We start from the raw sequence: 17,116 nt of genomic DNA, 5'->3' as shown, positions 1-17,116 counted from the left end.
TCAAATCGAACCGGAAAATCGCACCAAACCGAAAAACCAAACCAAACCGATTAAAAAATTTGACTAGGTTTGGTTTGACTTGGTTTGGTATTGAGTAAAATAATCCGAACCAAACCGACATATAAATATATAAATTTTATTTATATTTTTAAGACTTTATAGTGAATTTTCTTTAGAAAATGTAGAAATATTTGGGATCCTCTCATGTATTAACTTTGAAAGCGTAAATTAACGAAAAATTATTGTTAGACGACTAAGAAAATAACTATCATGTGTTACTAAAAAATTTCTCCCATTAGAATATTTTAATAGATCATATGTTTGTCATTTTTTTCCATATTTACGAAACATATATTCACTTATCAAAGTTTTATCTATAATTTTAACAAAGTAAGATTGAAATAATATTCATGTAACAAAAAACACCTGAAAACCCGAAAAACTCGACAAAACCGAACCAATCCAAACCAATATAGTTGGTTTGGTTTGGTTTTGATAAAAACTGAACCAACCCGGTCCATGTACACCCCTACTTTACACACTATTTCTGATTAATTCCAACTTTGGATTAGTTTCTACTTTGTCTTTCATTGAGATCATCTTTGTCGAGATTTTTCCTTCGAAAGCTCCACTGTTCTGAATAGTGAGAAAGACTTTTTGAAATTCGATCATATCGATCGAGAATCTCATCATTTGTTAGGTGGGCTAACTGACCGACCGAGCTGGGGTAGGCGTCCCACGGCAGGGATTCTTGCTTTTCATGAATGTGTCTCCCCCTCTGCTTATTTGAGTTTTACCCGCCTTTTACTCTGCTTGCTTCTGACCAATAACGCTAGTATTATTCTCATATTTTTTTATTCCTAGATCTCTATTGCTACATAATATTTTTTCTGCTTTAATTTTTGTATCTTGTTGTTATTTCTACTTTTTTCATGACTTCTTTACTAGTATAGTTTCTTTCCTATGTTGTTATTACTGATCTAATTGTCAATGAAGTAAGTGCAATTTTTATAGATCAAAGTTCAAATTTTAAGAGAAATAAAAGTATTAGTGATTTCTTCTCATTTATTTAGCTGTACTACTATTTGATGCTTGCTGGCAATAGATTATATTATTATATTACATTATTCGCCGTGCAAAGGGTGTCTTAACTTACTAAGTACGTTGAATTTTTTAAAGCGGCATTCTCCCTTATCTATTTTTAATTGAGTTATAGAGCTTTATCTTTAATTGAATTATGGAACTTTCTCACGGAGCTACAAAACTCAAGAGTTTATTAGAAATCGAATTAGCAACTCTTACATCAATTTTCAAGTGGATGAGATCAGTCGAGTGGTATTAGTTGGAAATGAAATTGCGTGTGTTTATGGATTAAACGATGTGCTGGCAATAGATAACAAAATCCGATGAAATAATCGAGATATTTGTGTTAATGGAAAGTAACAATATTCAATTTTTCCGATTCTTTAACTGTAATAGTTGCTCACTCGAGCATTGATATGGCTATAGAAAAAGTAAATAAGTCAAAACTTGACAACAATTATACTATTTTTTCTAGTAATTAAAACATAATTATAAAAATCTCGAGGTTTAAATTGAAATCACAACTACTACCAACATTTGGCACGAGTACTCAGCTTCAAGTCCTAATTCCTAAGCCAATTCTCATCTCAGCTTAAATAAGTGAGATTAAATTGAAAACCTTATATTATCAGCCTAATCATTTATATATAATCATTCCCCGTCTATTAATCATAGGAAATCAAGAAAATATTTACTCCAATGGAGCAAACTCAACCACCGCCGACTCCGCCGCCGCCAACTCCGTCGCCGTCGACGTCCACTTCACAGCCAGCTGAACAACAACAACAGCTTCCACCACCATCTCCACCACCTTCGTCCGCCGCCGCCACCGCCGCAACCAGTCAACTCCCGTCTACTACAACAACCACTACCTCAGTAGTACAATCACAACCACCACAAAACCTGAACCCTACCACCACCACTATCACCACTACCGCCGCCGCAGCTGCAGCCGCCACATCTACTCAACAGCAAAACCCTTTAACACCCACTTTACAAAATGCTCAAACAAGACAACCCTTTAATCGGCCATGGCAACAGCCTTCACCTTTTCAACACTTCTCTTTACCTCCTCCGCCACCACCGCCGCCACCTCACTCATCATCACCATCATCATCTTCGATTACTTCTTCGTCTTCGTCGGTTTCTATGCAAAACCCTAGAGGAGTTGGAGGAATGGCCATGGGAGTACCTGCTCATCACCCTCCTACCTCTTTCTCCTCATTGACTCCGCCCCCGCCTTCTTTTGGGCAGCAATTTGGTCGCAATTTGCCTGATTCTTCTGCTCCCACCTCAACTACCTCACAGGTATTATTTAATTCTTCACCTTCTTATTATTCCCTTAGTTTCAATTTATGTGATTGAGTTTGACTCAAAATGGACTTTAAGAAAGAAATTACTAAAAAATTTGAAATTTGTTAGCATAAACAGGTCACAACATTTATACAGCTATAAAAGCTTCTCATTTAGGGTCAAATGGAAAGTTTAAACTTAAATTGTTAGTTAGTATAGAAACGTGTCATGCTTTCTGGAACGGACTAATAAAAAATAGTGTCATGTAAATTTGATGCATCCTTTTCCTATGTGTATGCAATTTCAATTAATTTTTTTGCGTACTAGATCGTTTTAGTTCCCGGAAAAGCAACAAGTTTGCAATTGCAGCCTAATTATAAACTAATCCACTAGGAGTAGGTCCTGAAGATCATTTGTGATATTTAAACAAGAGAAGCTAAGTAGTAAAATTACTGAAAAAAGATTAGAGGAGCATCCAAGCATGTGGCTTAGGGGTAGATAAAGAGAAATGAAGACCATGAAAGATCAAAGTTTAAATCACATCAATCAAAGGCAAAAAAGTTGCACAAGGTTACCCGATGAGATGCGTGCAAACTGGTGTGCTACGTCTAGAGTTCAAACAATTTGCTATAACCATATTAAATTCACATTATTGGGTAATAGAGAATCAAATTTGAGACTTTAACATGTGAAGGTGTAAGGGCTGATGTAGTCAAATGGATCAAGGCATTGGATTGTGAATCCACCATGCAGGGTCCAGTCTTAGCCGTTCGTCCACTTTTTATTGTGGAGACAATATAAAGTACTATCATTAGTTGCATTGGAAAGAGCCTAAACATTACTAAGTTAAGAGATAATTGACCATGCCATGATGTTTGGGTTGTATATATACACATTATTTATATGGAGTTGGGTTTCAAGAAAAAAATTGTTACTCTGTTGTCCCTCCTGACCTTTTTATACGTCACTTTAGCCAAAAAAAATTGTTCCATGCTGTTTAATGCTTTAAGATAACCAAGAAAACATTAACATATTTTTTCCAATTCTACCCTTGCTACACCAAGAAGGCATACAATCATAATTACTTATTCTTTTAACAAAGAAATCATGCTAATTTAATTGAATACCCCAAATGATTAATGTTATTAAACAATTTTTTAATGGGTATGTGAAAAATTTAAATGATAAACAAAAATGACTGGGGTACTAAATAGTAAGACAAATAGATAACAATTCAGGATGCATGATTAAGTATTCTGAATCGTTGTTAGAACACCGGAACATAATTCATGAATTGTTAGGTGATTTTTCGATCCTGGTTATTTTGGTTTATGTGGTTGGGTCTACTTAATTGAATTATGAATATGGTTATTTGAGTTGGGTGTTTCGGTTGTGATGGGGTTGCATCAGAGACCAACCCTTAGCCTGTTTTTGTTTTCGTTGGCAACGGATGCACTAACATGACATATTCAATGGGAAGTGTCGTGGTGTATGTTATTTGCGGATGATATAGTTCGGATTGACGAGACTCAAGGAGGTGTTGATGACGGACTGGAGACAGACTTTTGAGTCTAAAGATTTCAAGCTGAGCAAGACCAAGACGGAGTACTTGGAGTGCAAGTTTAGCGAAGTTACTGAGGAAGCGGACATGGGTGTAAGGCTTGATACACAGGTCATCCCCAGGAGACAGAGTTTCAAGTACCTTGGATCTATAGTACAAGGTAACGAGGAGATTGATGAGGATGTCATGCACCGTATCAGAGCAAGATGGATGAAGTGGAGGCTCGCTTCCGGTGTCTTGTGTGATAAGAATGTGCCGCTGAGACTTAAAGGTAAGTTCTACAAGGTAGTAATTAGACCAACTATGTTGTATGGAGCAGAGTGTTGGTTTGTCAAGAACTCTAATGTCCAGAAGATGAAAGTAACTGAGATGAGGATGTTAAGGTGGATGCGTGAGCATACCAGGTTAGATAAGATTAGGAATGAAGTTATTCGGAATAAGGTGGGAGTGGCCCATGTGGAGGATAAGATGCGAGAGCCGAGAGGCGAGGTTGAGATGGTTCGGGCATGTTAAAAGGAGAAGCATAAAAGTCCAGTTAGAAGGTGCGAGAGGTTAGCCTTAGTGGGTATCATGCGGGGTAGAGGCAGGCCTAAGAATTCTCGGGGAGAGGTGATCAGGCGGGGTAGAGGTAGCCCTAAGAAGTCTTGGGGAGAGGTGATCAGGCAGGACATGGCGCAGCTGGAGCTGACTGAGGACATGGCCCTAGATAGAAGGGTATGGATGTCAAAGATTAGGGTAGAAGGCTAGTAGGTAGTCGAATGTTTCTCTTTGTCTTAGTTCGCTAGTGTTAGTATGATATCCTTTTATTCATTAATTGATATTAGTACCTAGAGTGTAGCTGCTTTCTTGGCTTCGGTCTTGTTTTTATCTTGTTGTTATTCCTACTTGTTGCCATTATTTTTTTCATCCGTTCTCTGGCCGAGGGTCTATCGAAAACGGGCTAGCCACAAAGGAATAGGTTGGAATGTTGATATATACCGTCTTTCAAAGGCTATGCCCTTCCAGGGTAGGGGTAAGGTTGCGTACATTTTATCCTCCCCAAACCCCACTCGTGGAAAATTACTGGGTTTATTGTTGTTGTTGTTGAGTTGGGTGCTTCGGTACTTCATACTTTTGTGTGCAATTACGCCCCTGTGTTCTTGCTTTACATTCTGTATTGGATATTAAATGATTCTTATTGTCTGTAGGTGAGGCAGCCAATACAAGGAATGATGGGAATGATGGGATCGCTTGGTTCAACTTCGCCAATGCGGCCAGCAGGGGTTCCTCAGCAGCTGAGACCTGTCGCCTCTTCTCTTAGACCTCAGACGAGCATCGGTAGTCAGTCTGCTACTACACAGGTTAGTATTTCCTTGCAAGATAGAAACATATCTTTGTATGCCCTTTTCTATAATTTGGATGTTTATGTTCAGATTGTGCTTGTAGATCATTATTCACATGGTTTTTGGCTGTAAAATATTGAGGTTTTCTGTTTCTTTTTTATTTATCCTTGCAGAATTTTCAAGGCCATGGCATGCTAAGAGTTCAGTCAGTGGGATTACCTTCTTCCCAATTGCATACTATGTCTCAAAGTCCAAGGGCCCAGAATCAGCCGTGGTTATCTTCAGGAGCACAAGGAAAACCCCCTTTGCCAACACCATCACTAAGGCCTCAAATTAGCCCTCAGACTTTGCATCAAAGGTCCCATATTCTTTCGCAGCATCAGCATACTGTTACTACCTCATCCTCTGCCCAACAGTCACAGCTTTCAACCTCAAGTCAATCCCAAGATCATTTGGGACAACAGATGCCCCCATTGAGGATCCCACAATCATTATCTAATCAGCCACTTGCCAGGGGGCAGGGATTGGGAGTACAGAGACCTTCATCTTATGCATTGATGCAATCCGCTACGGTCAAGCCAGGACCTCCTAGTAAGGCTACCACTTTAGAGATGGAGGAACCTTGTACTAGGATTCTAAGCAAGAGAAGCATCCAGGAGATTCTGACCCAGGTTACTGTGGACATGCTAAACTCACTATTTCTACATTTTTGTGCATTTTCCATGATCCACCTGATTTAAAGAGTCCTTCTTTCTTGAAGTTATTCCTGTATATATTGATTTAATTTGAAGGAGAATATATATGTTCAAAGCTTTAATGTCTTCACGAGGGGTGGCAAATGGGCGGGTCGCGTTAGATATGGGACGGTCGAAAGCGGGTAAAAAAATGGATACATTATCCGACCCATATTTAATACGAATAAAAAACGGATTAATTGGCGGATAATATGGTATGACTTCTTGAATATGATCACTTTTGGGAGAATTTCTTGTCTCCCAAACTTGAGAAACCTCAATTTGAGGTTTTACAAATGTAAAAGTTAAACCCATTAGTCATCCATTTTCTAAATGGATAATATGGTTCTTAATCTAATGTGACCCGTTTTTAAAAGTTCATTATCCAACCCATTTTTTAGTGGATAATATGGGTGATTAACTGTTTTCTTTTAACCATTTTGCCACCACTAGTCTTCACTATATTGGCATGTAGCTCATAGCTGGATCACTTCACAATGTTATAATTCCTGCAAAGGATGAGGACCTTGCACCGCAAATTACTTTGCATTTTTCTTGCTTGGTTTTCTTCTAATTAGTTAGTTCTGGTCTTGGAGTCCCGTGAGATTAATGGTTTTGAAATTTGTGTTGAAGATAGATTGTTAAAAGTCCATGTCAGTTGATAGGATGAGGTGCATTGTGTTGAGAATGCAGCAGTACTAGATGGTCAGTGATTGGGAAGTTATTATTATTAACTAGATGATGTAGCTCCCGATAAAAAAGGATTGCACTTACAGTTACTTTTTCTTCATCTTATCCTTTAGTTTAAAATTAAGTCTTATCTTTATAGTTAAAAAAAATATGGTTTAGTTTACTTTTATCATTTTAGGTAGATATGGAGGTGGAGAAACCACTAGGGGCTTTTGCCACAGGTGAAGGTTTTGGTACGAGGTCCTGTTTTGGCCTCATTTTTGCCAAAATAACCTCTTAAAGGTATAAGGTAGGGAAGAAAAGGAGGGCAATCTTATTGAATTTTGAGGTGTATAAATATAATAATAGCAGCCTTGTCATTCATAGTCATCTTGGAAAGTGAACAAAACCTCTCTTAGCATTGTGTCCTCTTTGTCTCTCCTGGTCTTCGATTTTGGTATCGAGTATCTGTGTATTCTCTTTGCCTTTATGATGCAATTGCTTGACCTGCATTTGTCCTTGACAGATTGATCCATCAGAGAAATTGGATGCTGAAGTTGAAGACGTCCTTGTTGATATAGCAGAGGAATTTGTGGAATCTGTAAGTTCGTGTTCTACTTGTTTCACGCTGAAACATCACTTTCAATTTGATATCTCACCTGACAATCTGATAGGTTAGGAGGTGCTATATTGTAGCTTATTCTCAGAAGAACTCAGGTGGGGTCGAGGTTTGGCCTTGCTTTGATAGGATAAAGCTAGCTTTTTCATTGTCGTAGATAAGCCATTACTTTTCAGTTTTACTATTCTGTGCAGCTTAATGTGGTAAGCTCAGGGTTATTTATCTAAAAAATAAAAGAGTAGTAGGGTAAGCTCAGGGGTATGGTGGTTTCATTTATAGCTTACTTCCTGGTAAGTACAGGAAAGGTTGAAATTGCTACTTGAATTTGTAATACTAGTACTATTTTCTTCCTAGATTAACTCAATGAATTCTAGGAAGCAGGAAATAGAATTTGCTTTTAGATCTTACTATTCTACATAAAGTTGTTTCCTACAATGAAACCGATGTTCTTAGTTTGTTCTTAATTTTAAGGAGAATTTCAAATCATGGTCCAATTTTCATTTAAGTTCTTATTTTATTTATGATATGTCTCTTCCCATGCAGATCAGTGGCTTTTTATCTCTTCCAGTTGGATACTTTGCTTTGTTTGAAGTGTAACTTTTTGTAAATGTCAAGCGATTTAGAAGCAAATTTCATTTGGCTATATTATATGTAGTTCTATAAACCTAAAGAGGGTACAGAGGAGGGGCTGTGGAAAATGGGTGTAGTCTTTCTTCAAAAAAAGCCCCTCCCGTATTTGTCAGTTTCGGGTTAATTTATGCTTGAATCTCTTCTGGAGAAAAGGGATTCATGTGACATACTCCCTCTGTTCCAATTTATGTGGTTGTGTTTGACTCGGCACGGAGTCTAAGAAAGGAAGACTTTTAAAACTTATGCTCTAAAACAAGTTATAGATATTTGTGCAACTATAAATCATCTCATTAATGGTAAAATAGGAAGATTAAAGCTAAATTGTTTTTTAAATAAGGAAGCATGAAATTCTTTTTGGGACAGACTAAAAAGAAAAACAACAACAACAACAACAACCCAGTGTAATCCCACAAGTGGGGTCTGGGGAGGGTAATATGTACGCAGACCTTACCTCTACCCCGAGGGGCAGAGAGGCTGTTTCCAGGAGACTCTCGGCTCTAAGAGGCAACAAGAGACACTATATTAGTACTATCAATATACTCATAATAAAACAACATAAAATACCATAAAATCCATAACATAACATAAATACCATAAAAAACAAAGTAACAGCAATATAAGAGATATAGGAAATACGAAAAAGATGTAAGGTATTAATACACAGAAGATAAAGCCCATCATCAGTAGTTGATCAATAGCATTCTAAGACTAATTCCTAACTGGCTAGTCTCACTCTAGTGCGCTGTAAAAAAGACATCACAATCTCCCCTAACCTACAACCTTAATGCTCGATCTCCACAATTCCCTGTTTAGGGCCATGTCCTCAGTAACCCTAAGTCGCGTCATATCCTGCCTGATCACCTCTCCCCAATACTTCTTAGGTCTCCCTCTACCTCTCCTCGTACCCGTCACCGCCAGTCGTTCACACCTTCTCACCGGTGCATCAGTGTTCCTCCTCTGAATGTGCCCGAACCATCTGAGTCTTGCTTCCCGCATCTTGTCCTCCATGGGGGCTACCCCCACCTTCTCTCGAATATCTTCATTTCTAATCTTATCCTTCCTTGTATGCACGCACATCCACCTCAACATCCTCATCTCTGCAACTTTCATCCTCTGGATGTGTGAGATCTTCACCGGCCAACACTCGGTCCCATACAACATAGCAGGCCTAACCACTGCCCTATAAAATTTACCTTTCAGTAACAGTGGCACTTTCTTGTCACACAGGACTCCCGTCGCTAACCTCCATTTCATCCACCCCACCCCTATACGGTGTGTGACATCCTCATCGATCTCCCCGGACCCCTGAATAAACGACCCCAGGTACTTGAAACTACCCCTCTTAGGGATGACTTGAGAATCAAGCCTCACTTCCACTCCCGCTTCCGTCGACTCTGCCCCAAATTTGCACTCAAGGTATTCCGTCTTCGTCCTGCTCAACCTGAAACCTTTGGACTCAAGGGTATGTCTCCAAACCTCTAACCTCTCGCTGACGCTGCGTCGTGTCTCGTCGATTAGGACTATGTCATCAGCAAATAGCATGCACCATGGCACCTCCCCCTGAATACGATGCGTTATAACATCCATCACCAGGGCAAATAGGAAAGGGCTGAATGCAGACCCTTGGTGCAACCCCGTAATAACCGGAAAATAATCTGAATCGCCTCCTGCTGTCCTAACCCGAGTCTTAGCTCCATCATACATGTCCTTAATCGCGCTAATGTAGGCAACCGGGACCCCTTTAGCCTCTAAGCATCTCCATAAGACCTCCCTAGGAAACCTGTCGTACGCTTTCTCTAGATCGATAAACACCATGTGGAGATCCTTCTTCTTATCCCTGTATTGTTCCACCATCCTCCTAATAAGGTGGATAGCTTCTGTGGTAGATCGCCCCGGCATGAACCCGAACTGGTTGTCTGAAATAGACACCGTCCTTCGCACTCTCATTTCTACCACTCTCTCCCAGACTTTCATGGTATGACTTAGTAATTTAATACCCCTATAGTTGTTACAGATCTGGATATCGCCTTTGTTCTTATACAACGGGACCATTGTACTCCACCTCCACTCTTCGGGCATCCTATTAGTCTTGGATATAACATTAAGCAACTTAGTAAGCTATTCCAAGCCTGCTCTACCCACACACCTTCAAAGCTCAACCGGAATTTCATCTGGTCCGGTAGCTCTGCCCCTTCTCATCTTACGCATTGCCTCCATGACCTCATCGACCTCAATGTCCCGACAATCACTTAGTACATGGGGGCTTTCGGCGTTCCTCAATTCATCTAGTACAATATCCTGATCCCCTTCCTCACTTAGAAGTTTATGAAAGTAGGTCTGTCATCTCCTCTTTATCTGGTCATCCCCCAACAAAACTTTGCCGTCCTCATCTTTTATGCACCTCACTTGGTCCAAATCCCGAGCCGTCCTCTCTCTCACCTTAGCGAGTCGGAGTAACTTCTTCTCCCCGCCTTTGTTCCCTAGTTCCTCATACAAACGAGCAAAAGCTGTCGTCTTTGCCTCTGTCACTGCCATCTTTGCCCCCTTCCTAGCTACCTTATATCTCGCAATGTTCGCTCTCTTCTCCTCCTCTCCAGTGCTCCCCACTAACCGCAGATAAGCCACCTTCTTCGCTTCCACTTTACCTTGTACAACTGCATTCCACCACCAGTCTCCTTTGTGGCCACCGGTGCGGCCAGAAGATACCCCTAACACCTCTCTCGCCGCCTTCCTTATATAGTCCGCTGTTGTCGACCACATAGTGTTTGCGTCCCCACTACTTCTCCAAGCTCCCATTGCCGACAACCTTCCTTCCAACTCCTGGGCTTTAACCTTAGTCAAGGCGCCCCACCTAATCCTCGAGCGGCCTCGTACTGACCTCTGTTTCCTTCTTATCATAATACTAACGTCCATCACCAAGAGCCTATGTTGCGTTGCAAGGGTCTCACCTGGGATAACTTTGCAATCCTCGCACAACCTTCTGTCGCATCTCCTGAGGAGGAGATAGTCAATTTGAGTCTTCGCCACCGAACTTTGGTAAGTAACCAAATGCTCCTCTCGCTTCGGAAAACTCGAGTTTGCAATCACTAGATCGAATGCCTTGGCAAACTCCAGCAGTGAGATGCCCCCTCCGTTCCGTTCCCCGAAACCAAAGCTGTCATGCACCCCAGTATAACCACCTGCAGACGACCCAATATGGCCATTGAAATCCCCTCCTATGAATAACCTCTCGGAAGGTGGAATACTACGAACAATGTCATCCAACCCTTCCCAAAAACGCCTTTTAATCTCCTCATCACAACCTACTTGCGGTGCGTACGCGCTAACGACGTTTAAAGTACACTCACCCACCACCAATTTAATAGTCATTAGTCTATCATTCACACGCCTGACCTCTACTACCGACTCCCTAAGATGGCTATCTACTAGGATACCCACTCCATTCTTACCCCTCACGACTCCAGAGTACCACAACTTATACCCATCCACGTTTCTCGCCCTCGATCCGACCCACCTAGTCTCCTGGACACACGCTATATTAATCTTCCTCTTCTGAAGGATCTTCGCCAACTCTATAGACTTACTCGTTAGCGATCCTATGTTCCATGACCCGATTCTCAATCTATAGGCTCCCTTGCCCCCTCTACCTCCCCTGCCTCCCGACCCACCCCTGACCCCGGGCCCACTCTTTGCCCCACCTGAGGACAGACTAAAAAGAAAAACATGACACAAAAATTGGGACAGAGTGAGTAATGGATATCAGTATCTAGTATTCTACGGTTATCCTAAAAGGTTGTGGCAGGAATTTAAAGAGAGGTGGGGGGTGAGTGTAAGAAAGATAAAAAATACACTGGAATAAGGGAGGGAATAAGGGAGGGAGTATTTGCTCGCGGGGTGAGTGTAGCTAAGGATGCAGAGCAAGTACGGGAGTGGCAATCTCAGCTCAAGTAGGTTATGTGTATTCAGACTCATTATTGAACAGCGGAGTTTTGTAAACCGAAGAGAACCTTAACCCCATCTTTGAGCGTGGGATGGCCTAGGGTAGAAGAAAAGGGAAGGCCGATCTATCCACGGGTTTCTAAGATTCAAAGTAGGAGCTCTACAATGAGCTGCCGCTCATTCTAAGTCACAGTATGTTTACATCAAAGTTTTAGATATTTTTTGGGTGATTAAGTTGTTAATATCAAAATCACTTCGGACCTGTATAACCTCCAGGAAAATGAGAAATCTGTTTTAACAGTGTGCTCCTCATTTATTCACTGGTTTTTAACTACTTTGTGCTTGACCAGATTACCACATTTGGCTGTTCGTTGGCCAAGCATCGAAAATCCAATACTTTGGAAGCAAAGGACATCCTTCTGCATCTTGGTAAGTTACCTTCTATTCCTGACTGATCCAGCAATATGCAGGACCTAACCTATTATAGAATCTTTGGTTCAGAAAGGAATTGGAACATGACCCTCCCAGGCTTTAGTGGGGATGAGATCAGGACCTACAAGAAGCCGGTAAGTTAATAACTGCTTTATTCTGAAAGCATAACTTCAAGATTAGATTTTTCCGAGAAGGTACATTCTTGTGATGTTATCTTTAATCGGATCTGTTATTGTTATTTGATTGTTTCAATTGTGGTTTCTCAGTTTATAAGTGACATCCACAAGGAGAGAATTGCAGCGGTAAGTCGAATTTTTTTACTTCCCCCTGTTTGTCCCACAAAAAGTTCCGAAGTATGTCCATATCCCCAAACAGAAGTGAGGTGTTTGGGTGTTATCTTTAATTGGTTTTGTGAGAAGTTAATGTGACATATATAGGTCAACTTGTTAAATCGTGTGGTTTCCGGTTGCTATTGTTTGCTGACTGGTCGTTGTCCTTTTGGCAGATAAAGAAATCTGCTCTAGCTGCCGAGATGACAAATGCAAAGGGCTCAGCACAAGCTGGTGGGGGTATGAAAGGCCATTTGGCAAAGGGTGCAGCTAATATTTTGGGTTCCCCTGATGCCAAGACATGAGAACTGCCTTAGGTACTGCCTTGAAGAGAGCTATGTTGAAAACCAAAACCAGGAGAATTGATCTAATGAATATATTACTGACTCCATAGTAAAACTTGGACTAAATCTTTTTACTGCCATCTCAAATTAAAATCCTTAGTATGGGTACTGAGAAAAGTCTGAAAATGGAGTATTTACTTTTGAGCTTGGAATGGGGAACATGTGGGACTGATAACTCACTGAGATTTTCTAGGATTTGATTAGAAAAGAAGTTTACAGAGGAAAAGACAAGGGGATAGTCTACCGGTAATAACCCTTGTGGTCAGAGGTTCAAGTCAGCATGGGGGCATTGCCAGAAAGAACCACCGCTTGACTCATGGATTGGTGTTTTGGAGAGTAGGGTTTACCAAAAGTTGGGGAGGGGAGTAGTAGTACCTTAGGCAAATCTCACATTCGCAAAATACAGAAAAAATGTTGGATATATAAGAAAGTAAGTCTTGAGTCGTGTTTTAAAGCTGTGCTAGCTTAGACTCATATAGGTCATGGTTGCGAGCTGTGGAAGAAGCCATTGATGCTTGCATTAGGATAGCATGACTATATTATACTTTTTGGGGTGCGGTCCTTATTCGGACCTTGCGTGAATACGTGATACTCTGCATGCAGCCTTGGGTGATTGTGGGTCACACCTCAATGTTTGGTTGAGTTTAGCAAAATCTAAATTAAGATAGGGAGAGGGACAAACTTCAGTTACTTTTATGTTTATCACATTTTTGAGAGATTGTATATCATACTTCTAAGGAAAATACCAGATTTCCAAGAGGTGGTGTATGTTATGTTAACTTGGGAAATTTCACATTGCAAGACACAAGGTTGGCAATATGAGGAAGCAAATGTGAGACTTAAATGACTGTTTGGAATTGGCTAATTGATGTGTACTCAAAATGTAGTGGTGGTATATCAGAGGATCAATATTTAAACTTTGAAAATCAGCCTAAAGAGAATTTACTAATTAGCACTTTTGAGCAGCGACTAGTGTTTCGACGAGAGTTTACTTTTGTGGAATACTCTTATGTTAAGAAGAACATGTCCTTGTTAAATACTTAGTCCTCATTTTTATCTTTTGAGTCTCTTCTCTCTTTCTTGGAAATCCTGTATTTGTGAGAACTTTCAATCGTGTACATATAAGCAATGAGATTCACCGTTTTTGTTGACCTTGAATCTGATTATAAGCAGCCAGGGTGGTAGTTATGTGTGGCCAAGGGTGGTCAACTGGTCACACTTCCGCGGAAAATTATACTTTGTATAGGGTAAAATTCTTATTGATAAAAAAGTACTTTGAACACCCTTGCATAGCTCACTCGTAGACTGCCATCGCTAAAACTTTTGTTTGTGCGTGTGTTATACTTTAGAATCAGGGAAGCTTCCTCTTAAAATAACAACATTAAGGAGGAGGAGACAAGGTTTTGTTTGAAATTTGCCATCACTGGCTACCAGTTAAATTAATTCATGAATATAGCTTAAATTATAGGATAAACAAACAACATACCACGTGTATTCCTATTGTGTGGGATTTGGGGAGTGGGTTTGGGGAGGGTGGCGTGTATGCTAACGTTACCCTTAACCTGTGGAAGTAGAGAGTTTTCGATATATCCTCGGTTCAAGAAAATTATTTCTCAATAGGTTTGAACAAGAAAAAAAGAACAATAATGACGAAGTTATGTTGAAAGTATCGAAAAGACAAGAACCGTAACAACATTAAAATAACAAAGCAATAAGAAATCCGAAGCAAGGGGAATGATACGTAGTAATTAAAATTGAAAAATAAAATATATGAGAAGAATAATAATAATAATAATAATAATAATAATACAAAAATTCCAAACTTGACTACCTGCTAACCTTCTACCGTGTCGAATAAACACTGGCCAAGAAAATATCATGGTGTGCAAAGTGGTGCATGCATATTGGTGGATTTCAAACTTGGACACCTAAATCAAGGATGAAGTTTTCTAATGGGAATGATGAGCTAATCAGGGTTTAAATAATTAAATCATAATAGAAACAAAAATACGAGAGGGTTACTTCTCATTTGTTTAACTTGCATCGATCCATGTGCATGAGAAATTATTGCATGGATTATTGAACTTTTAATTCCAGGTCAAATCCATGTGCTATAACGTGCAATAATTTAAGTCCATCTCCTCTAACGACTTTTTATTAGTAAAATAATCACGAGTCGTTTAATTAACTTGAGTTAAGACCGATATAACACGGTTTACATTCCTCTTGAGTTTGATTCAACTTAACATGTGGAGGATTTAATATGTTTTTCTTTTGGAACAATATATTTTATCAAAGAAAATTAAATCAAAATCAAATCCAATTTTGTTAAATTATATTAAACTAAATTGAATCTAGAGATTTCTTAATCGATATTTACAAGTAATTTAGTGTGAAATTGTCAAATAGTGAGAGTTATTTAGTGAAAAAAATAAGGAATGAAATTTCACCTTCAAAACGATTTAACCAAAGAACATATGCTGTGGCATAAAACTCTAGATGTAATATATAGGAAATGAGGAGAGAAAAGAAAATATTAAAATTAAGTATTACGAGGTAGTTTGATAGAAATCAACGTGGCTTGATAGTACTGGCCTAGGTTAATTATACCTTTGAAAATACTGGATTAAGCGAGTAATAAAAAGGGTCTTCCGGTGCACAAAGCATCCCACGTTCATCAAGGGTTCGGGGAAAGGGCCGCATCCCAATCTACCCTAATGCAAGTATCATTTCAGTGGCTGATTTTACGGCTCGAACCCATAATATATAGGTTACATGCAAATAATTTACCGTTACTCCAAAGCTCCCAATCAAGAGAGTAACAATAAATTTGACCAAACACAAATTAATGAAAATCTTATCTAACAATTTGACCAAACACAAATTAATGCCATCCAAAAGTACTTTATCTTAAACTCCATTTGACAAGAAATACTATTGTGAAATATCGTGGATTAACTAGCATACAATCACACACAAAGCAAATATAGAAGAAAAATCAACACAAGGATTTAACGAGGTTCGGCTAAGCCTAATCCTCGGGGAAAAAGCAGAGAGAGTCTTCCACTATGAATGATAAGAAAAGCACAATAGAATCTATAGAATCCCCAACTATAACCCCTATATATAAATCTCAAAAGGTCCAAACATATATGAGAAAGGTTTCCCAATTTGACAAGGACTATAGGTTTTCATTTCCCAAATCTATTAGGATAATAGGTTTTCCTAAACCTATAGGGACTATGGGTTTCCTAAAAATACAAAGAAATAATTTAAGCCACAAATAACAAATCTTCCCATTGGCTTGAATTCTCTTCATCAACAGGAACAACGTCTCTCTACCTTGCCCTCAACCCTCGCAAGGGCTCTATTGATTGCTGCATGCATCAACCAAGTCTAGGCAACGCCTAAACTTGTTAAGAGACTTAATCTCTTCAGCCATAACACTAATCCGTCGATTTGGTTTTGTACTCGAAATAGCTTCTGGATAGCTATAACTCTCAAACGCATCAACAGTTTCTGCAACTGCCAAAGCAAATCCCACAGGATGTGTATATCCAAGAAGATCCCCATCAACTACGTTTGCAAACCTTTGCGGTCGGTTGATCGCTCTCTTCTCTCTGCCTGTTGCAATGCTTTATGGTTGTTGTTACACATGTACATCAACATTATTATCTTGATTAATATTTTGCACCTCCTCCACTTCCTCTACTTTAGAACTACTGGGCTGAGCTAGTAGAGATTCAATTTCTAGCTTTATGCGGTCACTGACACCACGATCTGTTTCTACTATTGCCTTCTCCCTCTGATTGTCCAGTGAGGAAGATTCATTGAATGTTACATCCCTACTGATAATTAGCCCTGGCGTCTTTTGATCTGTGCACCACAACCTATAACCTTTCACTCCAGTTGTATACCCTAGAAATATGCACTTCTTTGCCCTCGGCTCAAGTTTTCCATCCCTCACATGAGCATAAGCAGGACAACCAAATATCCTTAAATTTGAATAATCAGCAGGCGAACTGGACCATACCTCAGAAGGAGTTTTGAACTTAGTAGCTGTGGATGGAGATCTATTGACCAAATAACAAGCTGTATTGATTGCTTCAGCCCAAAAATTTTTGCTAACACATGAGCATGAAAGCATGTTTCGTGCCCTAT

At 39.6% G+C, this 17,116-nt stretch overlaps 1 protein-coding gene across 1 annotated transcript; it reads left to right on the top strand.

Moving 5' to 3' along the window:
* The first annotated feature begins 1,622 nt into the window (after positions 1-1,622).
* Positions 1,623-14,106, top strand: LOC107760421 (transcription initiation factor TFIID subunit 12). The gene is made up of 8 exons (XM_016578467.2): positions 1,623-2,391; positions 5,125-5,277; positions 5,433-5,930; positions 7,189-7,263; positions 12,201-12,279; positions 12,352-12,416; positions 12,549-12,584; positions 12,788-14,106. Exons 1-8 carry the CDS (start codon positions 1,783-1,785, stop codon positions 12,914-12,916), a joined length of 1,644 nt encoding a protein of 547 aa, XP_016433953.2. The 5' UTR covers positions 1,623-1,782; the 3' UTR covers positions 12,917-14,106.
* Positions 14,107-17,116: the final 3,010 nt, after the last annotated feature.

Source organism: Nicotiana tabacum, chromosome 10, assembly GCF_000715075.1.
Source record: "Nicotiana tabacum cultivar K326 chromosome 10, ASM71507v2, whole genome shotgun sequence".
Lineage (NCBI taxonomy): Eukaryota > Viridiplantae > Streptophyta > Magnoliopsida > Solanales > Solanaceae > Nicotiana > Nicotiana tabacum.
The sequence above is the reverse complement of the archived record's forward strand: the minus strand, read 5'-3'. Positions and strand labels throughout refer to the sequence as shown.